The sequence below is a fragment of the Polyergus mexicanus genome, unplaced genomic scaffold, assembly GCF_030449975.1.
Source record: "Polyergus mexicanus isolate NDT 795.1 unplaced genomic scaffold, iyPolMexi1.0 SCAF_13, whole genome shotgun sequence".
NCBI classification, from domain to species: Eukaryota; Metazoa; Arthropoda; class Insecta; order Hymenoptera; family Formicidae; genus Polyergus; species Polyergus mexicanus.
In genome coordinates, this window is record NW_027223333.1 from 716071 (window position 1) to 735718 (window position 19648).

The window sequence follows — 19648 nt, forward strand, 5'->3', positions numbered from 1 at the left end:
CTTTCTCTTTGATGTTATCAAATTCTTCGAGCCCGCCAGGAACGAACGGAATGCCATTGATCATCGAAAATTGCAAGGTTGTCGATCACGTGATCACGGACGCGGCGCCGCACGGTGTCATCGGCAAGAAGTTACATGTGGATAACAAAATCGACGTCGACGACGGTGATCTGGTGACGAATGACGAGAGACGAGAGTGCGAAGTGCGACTGCCAGTAGTGATCGGTCAGTGTCTTGCGAAGAGACAAGAGAGAGAGAACCGTGTTTGAGCGAAGCAACCGGTTGGGATCAACGAAAATGGAGGTAAAAATTGGCATATTATTGAATATCGTTACATTGAAAAGATCGTGAGTTTGATGACGTGAGAGTTTGTATATTTGTACTTATTTTATACACTATGTACTTTATTTTTCTTTCTTTTTTTTTTCAGATTGAAGTCCTATCGGCAAAGTCCACAAAATTGATAACCAATGTCAATGTAAGTAAAAATATAATAAGGATTAATTAATGCTAGAATATGGCAATTGAAAAATTTAATTTTAAATTTGACTTTTTTAATCTTTCTTCTGAATTGGAAAAATCAATGAGACTTAATATAAAATTTTTTTATGTAATATGTATATTTATTTCAGGTTGATTTAAACACTACAATAGGAGAAATAAAACAGCAATTGTATAAATTAAAAAAGGCACCTTACGTTCAAAGGCAAAGTCTGAGATTGGAAGCGAAAGGAAAAGCATTGTCTGATTCGGAAACAATTAAATCTCTATCACTAAAGCCAAGTGGAAAACTTTATTACAAGGATCTTGGTCCCCAAATTGGCTGGAAGACTGTATTTTTGTTGGAATATGCAGGACCATTAGTAGTATATTTTTGGTTGTATCAGCGTCCATGGTTGTTTTATGGAAATGTTGATATCAGCAATTATCACTATGTAGCTAAGTAAGTCATTTCGTTTTATTCGCTTTATAATTCATTGTAAAAATTTTAAATTGTATTCGCATGAACACTTTTTTTAAGCGTTAAATATTCTATATAATTATTTTCTTTCTTTCCAGTTGGGCAGCTGTTGGTTGGACACTGCATTATGCAAAGCGTCTACTGGAAACTCTGTTTATTCATCGTTTTAGTCACGCAACAATGCCATTACGTAATCTATTCAAAAATTGTTCCTATTATTGGCTTTTTGCTATGTATGTGGCATATCATACAAATCATCCATTATATACAGCTCCCAGCGCACTTCAATTCTATATTGGAGCAGCGACCTTTGCGCTGTGTGAGCTGGGTAATCTCAGCATCCATTTAGCTCTGAGGAATTTAAGACCACCAGGTACTATGGTCAGAAAAGTTCCTATGCCGACTGATAATCCTTTCACTGCGCTCTTCAAATTCGTCTCTTGTCCCAACTATACATACGAAATAGGCAGTTGGATTGGTTTCACTGTAATGACGTCTTGTCTTCCAGGTATGTGTACACAATGGAAATGTCATGTACAAGTTTTTGATCTTTGACATTGAATGCAAATGAAATAGTTTTACTGACTCGTATATTTCAATTTTCAGCTGGTCTATTTATGCTTGCCGGCGCGTATCAAATGACTGTATGGGCATTGGGAAAACACAGAGCCTATAAGAAAGAGTTCTCGCATTATCCGAAAAATCGTAAAGCTATCATTCCGTTTATTCTTTAAATTAAAGCATTTTCAAATCTTAAGTCATGCGATAATGAAAACTCTTAATACTATTCCAATTTTTTATTTTTAAAATAGATATCAATAAATCTATTTATCTATAAATTACGATTATTGACTGTAAGGCAAACAGTAATATTAAATTTCATAGTGAAATTTATATGAATATAAAGGAGATATGGAGAGGAGATATATTTTGGTTTCAATTTATTTTATGTTGTTTTATTTTGATTTATTTTTATATCATCTTTTCAGAATATGTGGTTAACTGTATTTCTTTTCCTATAATTATATATATTATTATTATGATATATAATGCTCTTTTACTTACTTTTTCTGAATAAAAAAAATATATATATACATATATTTACATATATAAATTACAATATACAATAGAAATTGAAAATGCACTATATATAATTATTGAAAAACAATGATTTGTTATTAAAATTATTTTTAAAATGCTCATGTGTTCCCGAAAAAAACGAGTATACTTAATATCGCGAAATCGTTTAAGACTATTTCTTTTCTTCTTCCGTCTCTTTACAAGGAACTTTGCTCAAAAGTCGTTTAATATCTTCCTTCAATGCTAGAATAATCTGCTGATACTCCTGCATTTGCGTCGTATATTTTTCATTCAGCTCCTCGTATCCGCGATATACTTTCTCCAGCTTTTTTCTCGCTTCTGCGGGTTGAACATCTTTTCGTGTTAAACCCAAGAGACTCTCCATATGGAAAATATGCTGTCGTGCCTCTTTCAACTCCTGCCTCAAAGCGTTTAGCTCCACGATAAGCGTGCTATTTTCTTCCATCATTTTTTCCAAACCTTTATCACCGGTAGATGTGTCCTGGGACACCTGCTTTCTTAGGGACGCAATGGTCCTTTCCAAATAGCCTCTCTGCTTGATGAATTCGCATTGCGCGTCCACATCTGCTTTGCGACTACGTAAAAATTCATCGTCCGCGCTGTATTTGTGATATAAATCTTTCACCGCTGTTTTCAAAGCGTTTGGTTCTTGTATGAGTCCCGCGGCATCGAGAATGTCTTCGCGAATTTTTCGCACAAACTGCTCACACCGTTTATTTCTATGCGTTTCGCGATCGAGCTCTTGACGCGCGGCGCGCAATTTCTCACGCACTTCGTGCAACTGCAGTTCTAGATTTACGTTGGTTTTGTGAAGACTCATGAGTTCCGCCTCCATGTCCCGAATATTCTCCTTCAGCTCCAGTATCTCACGATCTCTCGGCTCTATCTGATTCTTCAATTCCTGTATTTTATAATTTAGTACGAACTTGAATTTCTCCAATTCCTGATTCGTCTGTTTTGTGTCGTATATCCGTTGCTCCTTGTCCTGAATAATAGCATCCCTCTCACTGATCTCCTTTTTCAGCTCTGCTATCTGCTTCTCCAGATCTTGTATATTTTTATGGAACTGCGCGAATTCACTTTGCACACGGTGCACTTGTCTTTTCAGATCGTCCACGTCTCTCTGGCTGGCCATGAATTTATTTCGCATCAGTCCGGCCTCTCCCTTGAGCTTCAAATTAATCTGTCTTTCCTCATACAGCAAGTTTTCGTGCTTTGTACGTACTTCGAGAATCTCACGATCCACGTCATCCTCTATCTGCTTCATTAAATGCTCGTGAACGCGTTCTTTGTGCGTCATCTCGTCGGACGTTTCTTCCAATTGCACTTTCTTTTCGTGAAGCAGACCTTCGTACTTCGTCACGGTTCTCTGTAGCTCCTCCGTGTTGCGCTTCTCAAGATCTTTTAACTGTTTCTCATAGTTTTCACGCATGACATTGGTACATTCCTCGAATGCCTGATACTTATCGTATTCTGTGATTAATTTGATCTCATAATTGTTCTCCATCTGTTGCATTGCTGCCTCGTGAGCCCTCTTCATCTTCACAATTTCCACATTTATGTTATTGATCTCATTTACATGGTCCTCCTGAAGCTTCTCAATCTTATCTCGAAGTTCCTTGATAGCCTCGCAATAGCCTTGATGCACGTCGCGTAACTTGTCGTTATGTTGTACATCGATCTGTCGCAGTTTATATGCGTGCTCGGTTTCTAACTCTCTCATCCTCACCGTCAGATCCCTGATCGTATGTATCTTTTCCTCTAAATCGCCTTTGCCGATTAACACTTCGTGTGTGTATGGTAGATCTCTGCTCATCTTCATTACCTTCCCTTCGGGATAGTATAACTTCCAAATACATAAACTACCATCCTTCGCAACGGAGATTAAACAATTCTCATTGTAAGAGAGCGCGATCTAGAATGAAAAAAGAAAGAACAATTAAGAAAAGCGATTTATGCAAAAGATCTTAAATAACGTATCACTACCTCTGTAATATCGACACTGTGTATATGAAAATCTAGCGATTCTATCGGAGTTTGAAGCGGGCTCTTTAACGAGATAATGATACCACCAGGAGAAGTTACGAATAACGTCAGATCATCTTTTCCCATGATCATTTGATGCATTTCTCTACCAGGCAAACAAAACTCTCGACGAATCTAATAAGAAAAAGAAATAGAGAAAAGCATAATCTTTTTAAAATCTCTATACACTTCCGAATTCAAAATCTGAAATATAAAAAAAGATATCACTTCCATACCGCATTCTCTTTGATTTCGCGTATATGATCGTCATTGGCAATACAATAAGAGAACGAGGTGTCCGAAGAGAATGCAATGTCATGCAAGATAATGCCCTTCAAGATGATTTCGCTGGATCGCGTGCCGGTGGTCATGTCCCACTCGTATATGGCACCCTCCGTGCCCATACTTAGCATTTTCAGATCCGTCTGCGACCAGAGGAGAGCCTTCACCTTGCCTGTGTGTCCTTTGAGGACGAAAGGATTGTAAAAGCCGATGGTGGTGTACACCTGCACGACGTTGCCGCTGACCGCAGCGAACAAATGACCGCCGTAACTGAAGCGAACCGTTCTACAGTTTCTGATGGCAATCTCTTGCATCGGCAACAAGTCATCGATCAAGATACTCATGAAACGCAGCTTGTCGGTGAAGCCGATTAAACAGAACAATCCCATTGGATGTAACGCGATACCAGATATATCTTCAGCATATTGTTTCAGCATGATCAGGCTTTCAGTTTCAAAGTCCCACAGTCGGACGCTACGATCCAACTCGCCGCACGTCATGAAGACCGGCTTCCACGCACACATGGCGAGACCGCTGATGGAACCATGATGCAACGGCTGGCCCATGGCTCTAAGCTTCTGCGGTTTTGGGTCCCTCTGCAGATCTGGACCCCACAATGCAGCATAATACAGTTGAGACCAACCGGCGGTGACGATCAACTGGTCGAGTCCGGGATTTACATCAATCGTGTTGATCTTATACAGATCCGGATTGTCGTCCTTCAGCACCCGCTCCGGAAGCACGTAGACGTTTCTCTTCGTATACTTGTGCTTCCCTTCCTTTTCGAAAAGTATTATGGTTCCCGCGCCATGGGCGTAAGCAAAACCTCGCGGAAATCCAATCAAGCAACGCACGTTCTGCTCCCAGGCGATGTCGTCGCGAGTGTCGTCCAATGTTATCTGCAAGCCAGCGGCGACTACGGGCATAACGTATTCCTCACGGATCTTGAGGTTCATTGACACCGTGTCTGATATCCAGTAAATGTTTTTCAAGTCACCGTTCTCCATGTAGAGCACGCGACCGTCCTCAGTACCGACGAGCAGTCGGTCACCGTCCAGCCAAGTCATCGAGCAAACGAGGAGGTTCTCCCCCTTGGTAAAACCATACGGACGCCACACTGTCTCGGAAACGGTGAGGAACTTGAAGTTGTACGGGCCGCTGACCGCCACCACCGCCGAGTCCGTCGGATTGCATGCCAATATCTCGGCGATCGCCAACGGATTTTGCGGATTTGCTAGCTTGGACGTCGACTCGACTTTACCCTTTTCCCAATTGTAGAAGAGCATTGTTTGATCGGGTTCGCCGGTAATTGCTACTAGATTCTTACTATCAAAGGTGAAACCCATGCTTGTAAATCTGGTTACTCCCGGCGCATCGAAAGGTATTCCGAGCAGCTTTCTGCGCTTCAGAGAGTTAAGGTCGTAGATAGATATAGTAGGTTTGTCTCCCACTTCGGATAAAGCGACGTATTTTCTTTAAAATTACAATGAATTAGAATTATATCTGTGCGTCTTGTGCGAGAAATGAAAAAAATTAAAATGAATTGACAAGCATTTATTTTATGAAGCTATATGAATCCTTGTCTTTTTATTAAAGTTTCTTTTTATTAAAATCAAAAAAACGAACGGACTTATTTCATTTAACTTTTTCTTTTATTTTATTTCACAGAAATTAATTTCTTTTAATTTATTATATCTGTTCGAAAAAAGTATATCTTCTTTTTCTCAATATATAATTTACTTACTTGTTAGGCGAGACGCAAATGACATTTATATGCTGCTTATCAGGCAATCGAATCAACTTTTGCTGATACTGAAGAATATTATGAATCGCCAATACATTACCAACCGGATACAAAATTTCCGCATCCGTGATGTAATGTGCGTTACCGATAATATTTGTTTTTAAACCGTAAAGAACACGAGTTTGCAGGGACACTGCCATTTTATTCGGAAAGCTCTTTTACAAATAGCTAATCGATAAAAATAATATATCTACAATAGATATCTCTGTTCTTTTCTCGACTGCATCTTTTATGTATTTTTCCTTCAATTCTTCAACTTTTATCATTCCTTTTTGTTTTTAATATCTGAATATGTATATATTTCATTTTAAATGTAAACGATAAAATCCGAGAGATTACAAGAAACAAACCCATAATAAAGTTGTTTACATCTCCCAGGTAACGCACGTTTGAAATATCCAATTTACCCTAAATTTAAGTAAAGATTTGTCACAGAGATATCATTATCTTCCTGGAGTCAGGCTATATAGTTATATATATATAACTTTTGCTTTTGTTAATTAATATATGTAATTTTATCACATATATATATAAATTTGAAATATATTATAAAATATATTGTAAAATATTGTAAATTGATCTCAACTTGGTATATACTTTTATCTTCTATGTATAATATTTTAAAATGATATTATTTCGGAATGTTTTACTGACAGTGAGAAAAATATGAGAAAATGAAAGAGAAAGTAAATGAGACAGAAGATCATTGCCATGATTGGTTGTTTCGTTCGCGCATGTGCAGTTTATTTTTACCCCATGAAAGATGCCATCAGAGAATAGCCGTACTATATATTTTGTATCTATGGATTAAAGGAAGCTATAACGGAACGGTTTTCATTCAAATATCAATTTACTCAGATAGTTGTTTTTTGGCGCGAAAGTATCTGCAGGATAAAAATTAGCATAAAAGGCTTAGATTGATTAATTTTATCGTATATATCAGCGTAAGGTAATTTTTCACATTAAAAACCAAATGTTATTTCCTTACAGTATTCTAACCTGTATCCTATACCTTGATTCTGACCGCCAAAAGATCAAATTTTTATTGAAACAAAAAAAATTGTTCAGAAGTTTTGAAAAATAAGGATATATATTATATATCCTTATTTTTAAGATATATATTATATTCTCTTATATATTTCTCTGTTTAGGAAAATGGAAGATTCGATAGCGACACGTTTAAAAAGGCTGGTGACAAATAGCAACGAAGTCCTAGAGTTCAGATTAATCCGCGATCTTGACGATTTGAACTCGAAAGAGACAGTATTTAAACCAGAAATGACTTATCAAGTGTTTGGAGATAGGTTCGTTATCAAAATGGCAATTACCCGATCTCTATTAACAAATATCCCAAGAAATTGTATATGAAATATATATATATATATGTGAATTATCTCTCATTCTTTTTTTTTTATTTGTTGTAGGGAAATAATATTTGGTTATCAGGATCTAAAAGTGCAACTGTTCTACTCAGCGGGTTGTTTGGAAACATATTTGGGAATGACATATACAGAAAAAGTAAATGCAGAATATGAAGGAGTCGAGGCTGATGAGGTTTTAACAAAGATTGCCACTAAGCTTGCACCTGATGTTCACTACAGCTTAACCAATTTTACTAATGCGCTTGCCAAGGATGACACATTTACACCATATGGAAAATTGATACACTCTTTCTCATTAAATGGTGCTTCTTATACTCTTCAATGCGTATTTTTGTGTTTATATATGCTATTATTGTAATGATTGTATATATATATATATAATTATAGATAAAGGTACCACAAGACGATTCGAGGTCTACAAAGCTGATATGAATTATAAAGGATTCAGGGAGTACCATCAACGAATTCAAACATTTCTTCTTTGGTATATAGATGCGGCTCTTTTTATTGACGTTGACGACGATCGATGGCAATACTTTAATATGTAAGTATTATTTGATATGTTTGATATATTTATATCTTTTATTATCTCAATGCATAAATAAATAAATACCTGCAAATATAATATACATGATTCTGGTTAAATAACCAATCCCTTGAAACAGATTTGAAAAATATACCACATCCATGGGTATATCTCGATATACTACGATTGGTTTTGTCACTGTGTACCGATATTACGCGTATCCGCAGCATATTCGGCCGCGCATCGCCCAATTTTTAATTTTACCACCGTTTCGTCGGATGGGTCTTGGTACGCACTTGTTGCAAGCGATTTATCGCGAGTACAATGTGAGAAATGAAGTTAAAGATATAACAGGTAAAATGAAAAAATGATCGAGAAAAGAATGTATTGTTCATTAATCATTTTTTCTTAATGAATTTATATTTGCAGTTGAAAGTCCGTCCGAGGTATTTCAACGACTGCGAAATTACGTGGATGCTTTAAATTGCAGCACATTGTCTAGTTTCAAGCCAGAACGTTTAAAGAAAGGTTTTGACGATGAAATGGTCACTGAAGCTAGGGACAAATTAAGAATAAACAAGGTATCTACATTAACATGCAATTTAGTTTTCACTTACCGCCATTATCTTTCTTTTTTTTTTTTCGTTCTTTCATATAAATATTTTGCCTGGACAGAAACAAGCTCGCATAGTGTATGAAATTCTACGACTGCGCGTGACGAATGTTGCAAATGCGGAAGAATATCGAGCGTATAGATTAGATGTGAAGAATAGACTGAATATACCATTTAAAAGAAAACAGAATGAAGAGGCAAAAATAGAAAGTGCATTGAAAAATGAGGATAAAGGAACATTTACTCATGATAATGGTCTACCATCTGAAGAACAACGAAAAGAGATACTGGAAAAGGAATATCGACTATTGGAAGATGAATATAAAACGATTATTAAACGCTTGGAATACGCTACCGATCTGTGAAATGTTGTATTAATTGAATTCGCATTAAATAATTAAGGATTTTTTAAGCTGTGAGAAAATATAGTAATGTAATTTCTAATGTTTTATATTTGTGTGTACGATTATGCTATCTCTTTTTCCTCTTTAAATTTGTCTCACTTTTCTATTTCTTGTTTGATGTTTCGTTGTTTTCTATATTTATTACTTCAGTAGAGACACACACGGCCGTGCTCAATCATCGGTACGCGTGTCATTTTACAATCTGTCAAAATGGTTAAATAACCATCAATAGATTCTTCAAAATTTCTAGTATAAGATTTTCGTTATCATCATCAATAAAGAAACAATAATACAAGTATTTTCGTACTTTGTTGAATACACAAATTGAAATTCTGCATTCCGAATATTATTCGTCTTCGCGATGTCATACATCATATTTAAACGCTAAATAAAGTGAGAGTGGAGTTGCAAATTATGATAATTCGAAAGATAGAATGCCGTCTGTCGTTCTACGAATCTCATGTCGCATCTGAATCAGACTCCGTCCGAGGAAGCCACATTGTTAGCCCGGGGTTACAAGCTGCTAAGAAAACTCGGCGAAGGTTGTTACGCAAAAGTTGGTATCATAATTAAAAAATTGGATTTTTCCGCCCAAATATATTTAAATAATAACGTTCTCTTTATTTATTGTAGGTGTACTTGGCCGAGTATAAGCCGGAACACGAATCGGATCGAAATAACGTCCTGGCCTGCAAGATCATCAACACTGCGAACGCGCCGAAAGACGTTGTCCGGAAGTTCCTGCCGCGCGAACTGGACATTCTGGCGAAGCTGAATCATCCGCATGTTGTACACGTGCACAGTATCTTTCAAAGGCATACCAAGTACTTCATATTCATGCGTTTCGCCGAGAATGGCGATCTTCTCGATTTTGTACTAAGGAATGGCGCGGTATCGGAAAACCAAGCCCGCGTGTGGTTCCGGCAACTCGCTTTAGGTATTGTAATATTCGTATCGTGAAGGAATCACGGCGTTACTTAGTCGATCGATTACAAATATATGAAAGTATATTAATTATAAATTGTAACTCCGGATCTTTGTTGCCTCTTCCTCATTATCGTATTTTATAATGTTATATCGATATTGTACGTGATTTTTTCATAACGCAAATTCGCGTTTTCCAGGCCTTCAATATCTACACGAGATGGAGATAGCGCATCGCGACATCAAATGCGAGAACGTTCTCCTGACAGCCAACTATAATGTAAAACTGGCAGACTTTGGTTTCGCCCGTTATACGGTCGACAGTCACGGTAAGCGCGTTCTGAGCGACACATATTGCGGTTCGCTGTCGTACGCGGCGCCGGAGATCATCCGTGCCTATCCGTACAATCCCAAGATATCCGATATATGGTCGTTGGGGGTGATTCTCTACATATTGCTGAACAAGGCCATGCCGTTCGATGAGGATAATATAAAGCGTCTATACGAGTTGCAAATATTGCGCAAATGGAAATTTCGTAGCAAAGTAAAGGATAGCGTGACCGATCTCGCGAAGAAGCTCGTGAACAATATGCTCGAGCCAGATGTGTCTAAACGCTGGCGTTTGGATCAGATTGTGCATAGCGATTGGATCGCCATGGATCCGCGTCTCCTGGTGCTCACTCCTGCGGAACAGACCGCGCTGAACCACGCGATCGAAGAGCGAAAGAGACACGAAGAAAAGTTTGCGAGGAGGGAACCGGCACGAACAGAGAGCCTCGTACGATCGTTATTTTTAAACATTCTTCATAAGTCCAAGTGTCTCTTAGCGTCGCTTCCGTCGTATATCGCGCTGATGATGCGTAGAACGCTGCTGGTCATCTACCTGGCGTACACGCGCTTTTTATCGCATATTCAATTGTAAGATTAACCGAACTTGCCATATAATTGATATGAAATGTGTCAATTCGGTTACGTTTCGCAAATCAAATCTATATTAATTAAGAAGAATACAAATAGCAAATAATATCGCGCGAGATTACGAGTGCCCGTTTTTCAGAAACGGTTCAAAATCGAGGAAAAAAGGGGCAACAATGACTACAAATCGCATGCAGCAGAGGAAGTAACGATTCTTAAAGACGCCACAAAAGTATAGTGTTAGAATTAATCGCATATTATATATCATCAAGTTAAATTAGGCAAAACTTTTTTCTCTCTTCCTTAGGCGATTAATTTCGACGATTATGACAGCCGGAACTTAACTTAATCCTAGTTTCTACCTCATCCCTACAACTCGCCTTTTACACATTTATCTAGCATTTGTGAAAATAAAACAACTAGAAATAATTTGAGATGCATTGCAATTCAATATATTTTTTTCAGGTTAAGTTTTATCATAGATATAATCACATTTATCATAGATATAATTAACGTACACATATATAAATTTTCTTCTTACATTTTTCTCGTTTTCAATTTGCAACAATAAGAATAATAAATATACGAGTGTAAAACATATTTACAATATATATATGCGTTTATTGAATTCGCAATTAAACTCATTTGCAAGAATTACTAAAGAAATTACGCATTCTAATTACCCACGTATCGTGCTTTTAAAACAGCCGTGTTGTTTGCCGTTGTCGCTTCGACGTAATAATCAGCACCGAGAACGAAAGTCTTTATTTTTCCATTTAGAGGCATTTTAAAAATATGTTCAAGATGAGAAATTCCTTCGAGATTCCACATACCGTCAGATCGTATTAGTAAATATTGATTGTTCGGTGTCTTGCTGACTACAAACGAATTTGAACCTGGCAAAATATATCGCTCAAACTCCTTCCACACTTGATAACGCAATATCAAGGTTTGTTGAGACAATCGCAAAATAATCCATATTGAATTATTGATCGATTCTACAGATGCTTCAAGTATACCAGGCACGTATAATTCTGTCAATGTTTCATAATTTTATAATCTGCTTCATTCATAACATGACTGTAAATAATGTTCTTTTATTATAAACTCACCTGCTTCCCGATAAAGTTGTTCCTCTACTGCAATATATGAATAAATCCCGATAAAATCCAATGACACTACTACTGCAAACACATCATTATTTATCGGCACTAACTTCTTCGTTATAAACGTGCTAGAATTTGTACCGATGAGAATATCAAATAATTTCGTATCATTGCAAAGCGAGGAAATATTTTCCGACTCGCAAAGACAAGTGCTGTTTAGATCTATCGCATTCTCGCTATTAAAAATGCTAGAAGTGATCTCTAATACGTTCTCATCTACCGCTTCAAATTTATTCACATAAATTGCACGATCTATAGAAAAATAATTTGAATTATCAGAGTTAAATTTATTAGTGTTTAAATTAGTACGTAATCGAAATAATAACTCACTTTGCAATGCAGTTGTTATATCCTCTACCAATTCCACAACTTTCATCGTTCTATCCAAGACGACGTCTATTTCATTCTGATTACTAATGTTCGTCAAATCTGTCTTTTCGTAGAGTCCGCTGATTGTAACATTTCCAAAAACTTCAAGATCATTCCTGAAATCGAATGTGCTGTCTATCGTTTGCACCGCTTTATGCTTCTTCATTTGATTATTTGTCAACTCCGTCAGATTTATGTCATTCACGGTGCCGTCAATAATAATAGAAGGTGCATTAAACTGGCCTTGTATCTTCTTGATTCCAAACAATGTCTGATTTCCGAATTTTAGTAATGCTTCTTCGATCTTGCGACCCATAATCGTACCTTTGACACTAAAAAGGAGAGGTTTAAGTTCTTAACGGTTGTTTAATAATAATATCGCTTAAGCAAATGTCGATTACCTCAAATTGTTCAAGACGATGTTATTAAAGATTTTTCGACCTTTAATTGTAATTAGCTTCTGACAATGTTGAGTTAGAGCGGTGCTAACAAAGTTCGAAAAATCTATATTTAGCAACCAAAGATCTTCAGTTGCCAAACTTGAAATCGTCTTCTTTCCGGTGATAATATTCTGTTTCGCGTCATATCTAACAACGTCGGTCTTCAAATCGATTCCATTAAGCTTACCATCCCAATTGAAATTGTCTATATACATTGACCAAAAATAATTTTTTTTAAATTTTTATCAGAAATAATATTGGTTCGTTCTAATTCACACAAACCGTCTTACTTATATCCAATTCTTCAAAGTGCCATGCAGCATCCACGGTTTGTGCCGTATCTCTCATCAAAGAATTAGTTAGCATATCCTTCAAGCTAATGTCTGAAGATTCAAGAGTTGCATTGTTCGCCGCAATGATAGTGGGCATTGCAACATTTTTAAATGTCGAAACTACAGTAATATGCTGTTCTTTCGTTTTACTCAATAATTTGCCCGACAACTCCGACCACATTTTTACATTCAATGAATTTGTAGGATGCTGAAACAAAAGAATAATTAATTTTTTTTTGAACATTTTTTTTCTCGACAAATCTTCCTTTTTAGCGACATCCTTACGTGTATCATAACATCTGCTTTTAAAGTTATATTCTTAATATTCATGTTGCCAGAGAGAACGGTATCCTCGTTTGCCATCCATATGTCCTCGGATAATTGTTTGAGATTCACATCTTGTATATTTTGCACAGCTGGTTCTGTTGAAAATTTGGCTGATCCTGAAAATAGATATATATATGTCATATTTAAAATCTTTTTGTCGCTCTATAAAATATAACTATTGAATTTCAGTGTACCTTGTATAACAAATGTCGATGGTATATCGCTTGCGACATAACCGAAAGTCTGAGGCACGTTTATTCCAGCTGTTTTCAATGTTGTAGAGATTTGTTTTGAATGGAGATTAAATTGCGCATCTAAATGGGAGAAATTTAACGTCGAACGGGAGACATATATGTGATTTGATGTAAAACCATTGGCTGTGCAAGAGAAAAAAAATAAACGAATTAGATTCTTAATCATTTAGAATTAAAGAGAAATATGAACGACTTACCGAATAACACGTGTTCCAAAGATATTACGTCGTTCACTTCCAGCACGTTCTCCATAAAAGACTGTATATTAATGTTATTGATTTTTTCGATGTTACTATCTGCTTTTACGATTACATTATTTATTCTTGTAGGTAAAGAGAGATTGAGATAGGCTGGCGTTTCAAGATTGTCAACGACGAGCTTCGTAATGCTTATTGGTCCTTTGAAATGATTTACATCCATCCACTTGTTCATTTGAATGTTCAAGACTACATAACGTAATTATTTAAGTTTAATGCCACGAAATTTCTTTGCCAATTTGATTGATTTACCTCTTAGATCCATTCCCTTAATTTCCGACGCTAAAATATTCTTGACGAAAACGCGACCTGTAAATAGCTTTTTTGAAAAATCAACGCTGCGCAAAGCTGACACTGGATTGAAGATGGTCGTGTTCAAATTATCAGCTCCGATTACATGCGAAACATTTAAATTTTTTACAACCAAATCATTAACCGTTATCAAAGAAGTTATAATTTCTGGAGTGACAACTTCCGTAGCACATAAAGGAATCGTCAGTCTGAAAGAAATATATTTTTACAATTATATATGTTTTTTTACAGCAAAGGGAGAGAGAGAGAGAGAAAGACGCACTTTGGAATCGGAAGCCTTGCATAGGTAGCGTTTGTTAAAACAACACTGTTATTCGTGAACTTTGCACCAGAAATCACGACAGTCTCAACAGAATTTTTTGTCACCCAATTCGCGTAATCCCACAAAGTCACGTTGCTCCATTGCTATGAGGATAAAAATTAAAAATGCGAGATAAATTCACGATACATAGTCGCATACATCGTATATAAATTTTAAAATAATTTCAAATAATTACTGTTTTATCGCTGGATAATATTAAGTGCACCGATACATTAGAATTTAGCGATACGCGATTCTTCAAGATCTCTTTCAGAGACAATCCGCGAGTTCGAACGATATCTTTGGCCTTGACAAGATTGCTGAAGGTGACGTTTTGCAGAAAGTGATCGCCGTACAAGGTCAAAGGTGCGGAAATATATTTCAAGGGCGCTAATTTTTCAATTCCTTTGCCTGTTATCCCGCCTTTCATTTCGACAAGTCCCGTGACTCTCACTTTTGCAGCGGTTATCGAGCCATTCATTACAGTCGTGGTACCATTCAATGGCAAGAAAAATTCGTCCTCAGTTAGATATAGCTCTTTTACTGTTGCCTTTTTCATCCGCACTATTTGCCGAGTTCTATTCGTCGCGATGTCCAATGGGATCGAAGCGTTTATCGCGTGCAAATTAGCAAAAATATGTGTACCTAAAATTCATGCATCAAAAATAAGATATAGTGTAAAAATATTTTAATATTTATATATAAATGTTTTTTTTTAAATATTTTAACTATTTTAAAATTTTTAATATTTAAATGTGTGAAGAAAGAATCTTAACATGTATTATATAATAAACTACCTGAAACTTTTTGATCTCCTACAATTTTTAACGTTTCTTCTTGCAGGTCCCGCATTAATATCCCGTTGATAGACTCTTTCACAGATATATCATTTATATTAAAATTAGGGACGGGACATTTCCAATCATTTATTGTCTTTACTTTTACTTTGGCAAACTCTAGAGTCTGATTGGCAATTTTCGAGTTTATGTATTTAGCAGCAGGTTTAACTTCGTCATCCGTAATAATGCGATGAATGCGGCAAGATGTCTTGCACTTGACTGTGATCTTTTTGCCATATAATACTGCACGCTTAGATTCTTCGGTATTTTCTGTTTCTTGCGCCAGGAGACTATTTGTCGCATTTAATTTGGCAATTGCATTCTTGTATTGTCGCGTCAAGCGAACCAACTCCTCTGCATTATAATCGTTCAGCTGTAATCAATATATAAATCTAATTTTTTTTTTAATTATGTTGGTTTAGGACGAAGAATAAAAATGCTTTCTACTCGAAATAATATAACAAAATTGAAAGGCGAATATCTCTCACAAATATCTCTTACGTTTTGAACACGAAGTCGACCAATGTGTGCATTCGAGATGACGAGATTCTTGGACTCTGGAATTTTTTTCAAGATTCTTTGAGACAACTTTTGCTTCATCTCCGAGCACCAAGCGGCTATTCCATTTTGTAAAGACTTCCACGTCTTCTTCGCGGCCCAAACGGGTCTCAGGAACTTCCATTCTCCATCCTGATTTTGTGCCACCAATACGTCTTGATTATTATTATACGAATGAATTTGATGAATTTGACGAGTGTTGGACAACTGTTTCGTGTGCGTCTTGAGAAATCTCCATCCGTTGTACTGATAAATTTCTATGGCGTCTTCCTCCGCGAAGAGAAGAACGATGGCGTTTTCCATCGCCAGGGAATGAATATATGTCGCCGAAGCGATTCTTTGAAACGGCACGAAACGACCGTACATTTCTTTGTACAAAATCGTAGAATCGTTACCGGCCAAAACCAGAAAGTGCTCCTCAAAATGGCCTTCCTTGAAGTAAAACGAGCTGACATCTCTAGCATAACGCAATCTCTGCATCTCTATGAATTTATTGGAACGCACGGAAAAACGGAATATCTTGGTGAAAGATCCTACAATCGCGACATGTATAAAGCTCTTGTTCTGGAAGGGTAATAATTTCCTTGCCCCGAAGAACAAGCTATCGGTTTTGTCGAAATGCTCTCCGAGCCATACATATACGAATATCTTCGTTTCCGAGGCGATTCCTAAGTATAGTTGATTCATCCCGAGCCACATATCCGCGTGCATCACTCCGGGAATCTCGAATTCCTGTTTGAATTGTAATTCATAATCACCGTTCTTGTTTTTACCGAGACGCAGAATGACGATCCCATCGGTGCCCTTTTGCACGACTATAAGCGTACCGGCGCTATAATTGCTTACAATTATCCGTTTTCCATCGGGTAGCGGATACGTTCCCGCGAGTTGCACTTTATTATCCTAAAAAAAAAATAATAATAATAATAATAATAATAGTTTCAGAAAACGGGGAGCTTTTTGTTTTTAAATAAGTCCTTTTATATAAGATATTGTAACGTACAACGAATTGATAAAGCGATATATTTGAGGAATGAACGGCTGCTGCAAGCCAAATCATCACCGATTGCTGATGTTCATCTCGTATGGAAAAGAAAGCTATGTCCTGAAAGTCTGGTAGATTGAAGGATGAAGCCTCTTCGAAACCTTCTAGTACATTCACGTCTGTAAATAAAATCAAGCGATTATGGATTAATTCAACGCACCTTCGTAAAAATTATATTTCATCGTCTATATGTTATATATTAAATTAAAACAACTATAATATATATTAAGAATACAAAAAATTGATCAAATTTTTCAAATTTTAAAACATTGAAAAATATTTTTTTTTGTTTAATTTATTTTAATTTATTTTTTTATACAAGTTGTTTTAATTCAAGTTGTTTATAATTTATATATACTATATTATTATATACTACGTGGATATAAAAATAAGATTATAATAATGAGAACAAATATATAAAAATAATTATGAAATCAAAATACAAATATTTCAATGTAGACTGGCAAAATTGGAAGTATTGAAAAGCTATTTTCATTCATATATGATCTATTTTTATTTATTTAAAAGGAATATGACCATTCTCTATTTCAATGACTTGAATCGACGAGTATCAGCTGACGTATCAGCTGATCTTTTGATAACCTCAACGTAATCGTTGAAAGCACTCCCGTACTCGTAAACAAATAAACCGAACGATATCAGTGTACCAGTATTTATCATCTCAGTTCGACCGAGCTGAATAAAAAAAATCATAAAAAATCCAGTAAGACGGACGGATATATTATTCTATCGTATGAGTCGGCGTTCAAAACATGTCCAATCTAGGAGATGTGACGGAAAATCTGACGGTACAAGTGAACGAGCTACAAGCTTTGCAATCCGTTTACCCGAACGAGCTCGTCGTGGCGGATTATGGGGTTTTGGCTGACATCAACGAATACATCGAGCGCCCCGATCGAGAACCACCCCGATGGTTGGAATACGTTATCGCGATCCCATTGAACGGTGTAATATAATATTTATATATAACATGTAACATCTCTAATAAAAAAATTTTTTCTTCGTTTATACAGTATTAATATATATATTATTAACATGTTGCTTGCATCGTGTTGTAGAGGAATATTGAGCTGCTAATTAACCTGCCAACCAACTATCCACAAGAGCAGCCTAATGTCTACGTGAGAAGCTCTTGCTTAGATAGAAGACAACAGTGCTTACTGAATAAGGAGCTATCTAATATTGTCAAAGTCCAGGAAACAGGAGAGCCTTGCATTTATACATTGATATCGTGGCTACAGGATAATGCGGAAACTTATCTCGAGGCTTCTGCATGTAATCAAGCAATTAAATGTAACGACACAATTAAGAATGACATGGAAAAGACACAGACTGTGGCAACTTTCTCCAGATATTGGATTTACAGTCATCACATATACAGCAAATTTAAACGACGAGATGTAGCGAATTTGGCAAAGGAGAATTCCATCACGGGATTCTGCTTAGCTGGCAAACCGGGAATCATTTGCATGGAGGGAAGTCGAGAAGATTGCGACTATTGTTGGCAAAAAGTAATATTAATAATGATTTTTTTATATCTTAATTATTTGATAGGAATAACTTATATTGTTATAATTTGTAGATTAAAACTATGAACTGGCACAGAATATTAATAAAATTATTGGAAAAAGAGGAAGATTGCAATGATGTGGACAATATGCGCAGGTTTACAGATTTTCAAGAGGTCTCCTTTCCTACCACTGAACGTCACAATGACATGGGTCAACTTCTCAAATATCTAACAGATCATAATTGCCAGCATGCATTCAAGGAACTGTTTGGTATCGAAGGAAAGTTCAACAAATTCTCAGATTGATATAATTACATAAAAATATATTCTTATATATATAAGAATATTAATATTAAAGATGTAGTTTGTACAGTTTCTTTTTATTAATATCATAGAATTTCGTGTATAGGTAGAATTAAAATTTCTTGTTTACCTTTATTGAATTGTGAATCATCTTGAAGACTTCTTTCTTGACGCTTGTTTCTTTGAAGGATTGTTTTGGTCGCATTTTTCATATATTTATTAATTGCATTATTGATACTGTCACTATTTAATACTTCATATGCTAAAAATGCCAAATGTTTTAGATGAAGACCAAAATTTTTATATACAATAAAAGAAAATACTAGGATCGATGTTAATATTTTACCATTGGTGAGATTTTTAAAATATTCCGTCGTTTGATCAAGTATTGCATAGAAATTTTCCATCGAGTAAGATTGAGAAGAATGTTCACACTTTATCATACATATTAATGTAATAATTAGAAAAAGCTTATGTAACATATTTGAACATACACAGTGAAGCCTCTCAAGCTACTGATCACGATTGACGACGATAACAACGGATTGATCATGAGTTGGCTACTACCCAACAATATATTGTGTTTACAGTTTTTCTGCACGTAACTTATATGTACACTTTCAAATTCCAATCTATAGTATGTATATCCGAATTCTAATATGAATCTGTGTACACAC

At 36.0% G+C, this 19648-nt stretch overlaps 6 protein-coding genes across 8 annotated transcripts; 4 read left to right on the forward strand and 2 right to left on the reverse strand.

Moving 5' to 3' along the window:
* Window positions 1-144: 144 nt before the first annotated feature.
* Window positions 145-1800, forward strand: LOC138938789 (very-long-chain enoyl-CoA reductase-like). The gene is made up of 5 exons (XM_070306051.1): window positions 145-303; window positions 431-478; window positions 633-943; window positions 1060-1469; window positions 1568-1800. Exons 1-5 carry the CDS (start codon window positions 298-300, stop codon window positions 1693-1695), a joined length of 903 nt encoding a protein of 300 aa, XP_070162152.1. The 5' UTR covers window positions 145-297; the 3' UTR covers window positions 1696-1800.
* A 204-nt stretch (window positions 1801-2004) lies between these two features.
* Window positions 2005-6313, reverse strand: Tous (testes of unusual size). The gene is made up of 4 exons (XM_070306053.1): window positions 6114-6313; window positions 4324-5842; window positions 4049-4222; window positions 2005-3977 (listed from the first exon to the last, which is right to left on the reverse strand). Exons 1-4 carry the CDS (start codon window positions 6311-6313, stop codon window positions 2214-2216), a joined length of 3657 nt encoding a protein of 1218 aa, XP_070162154.1. The 3' UTR covers window positions 2005-2213.
* Window positions 6314-6986: 673 nt separating this feature from the next.
* On the forward strand, window positions 6987-9364 carry Hat1 (histone acetyltransferase 1). The gene is made up of 7 exons (XM_070306176.1): window positions 6987-7122; window positions 7325-7477; window positions 7598-7857; window positions 7943-8099; window positions 8221-8435; window positions 8511-8662; window positions 8757-9364. Exons 2-7 carry the CDS (start codon window positions 7329-7331, stop codon window positions 9057-9059), a joined length of 1236 nt encoding a protein of 411 aa, XP_070162277.1. The 5' UTR covers window positions 6987-7122; window positions 7325-7328; the 3' UTR covers window positions 9060-9364.
* Window position 9365: 1 nt separating this feature from the next.
* On the forward strand, window positions 9366-11318 carry LOC138938846 (testis-specific serine/threonine-protein kinase 3). The gene is made up of 4 exons (XM_070306177.1): window positions 9366-9654; window positions 9732-10035; window positions 10223-10940; window positions 11080-11318. Exons 1-4 carry the CDS (start codon window positions 9559-9561, stop codon window positions 11144-11146), a joined length of 1185 nt encoding a protein of 394 aa, XP_070162278.1. The 5' UTR covers window positions 9366-9558; the 3' UTR covers window positions 11147-11318.
* A 142-nt stretch (window positions 11319-11460) lies between these two features.
* LOC138938839 (uncharacterized) lies at window positions 11461-19467 on the reverse strand. Of its 3 annotated transcripts, none has more exons than XM_070306167.1 (16): window positions 19318-19467; window positions 19102-19233; window positions 17096-17256; window positions 16036-16995; window positions 15493-15907; window positions 14892-15340; window positions 14657-14799; window positions 14335-14582; window positions 14023-14271; window positions 13766-13948; window positions 13530-13687; window positions 13203-13452; window positions 12874-13117; window positions 12434-12804; window positions 12050-12355; window positions 11461-11971 (listed from the first exon to the last, which is right to left on the reverse strand). In XM_070306167.1, exons 1-16 carry the CDS (start codon window positions 19451-19453, stop codon window positions 11613-11615), a joined length of 4764 nt encoding a protein of 1587 aa, XP_070162268.1. In that variant the 5' UTR covers window positions 19454-19467; the 3' UTR covers window positions 11461-11612. The 3 variants fall into 3 exon arrangements, with proteins under 3 accessions (XP_070162268.1, XP_070162267.1, XP_070162269.1); XM_070306168.1 differs by having other exon boundaries at window positions 11864-11971; window positions 12050-12076; window positions 12154-12355; window positions 19102-19467; XM_070306166.1 differs by having other exon boundaries at window positions 19102-19467.
* On the forward strand, window positions 17721-19106 carry LOC138938849 (RWD domain-containing protein 2A). The gene is made up of 3 exons (XM_070306179.1): window positions 17721-18105; window positions 18217-18669; window positions 18741-19106. The coding sequence occupies exons 1-3, from the start codon at window positions 17911-17913 to the stop codon at window positions 18972-18974; spliced, it is 882 nt and encodes a 293-aa protein (XP_070162280.1). The 5' UTR covers window positions 17721-17910; the 3' UTR covers window positions 18975-19106.
* Window positions 19468-19648: the final 181 nt, after the last annotated feature.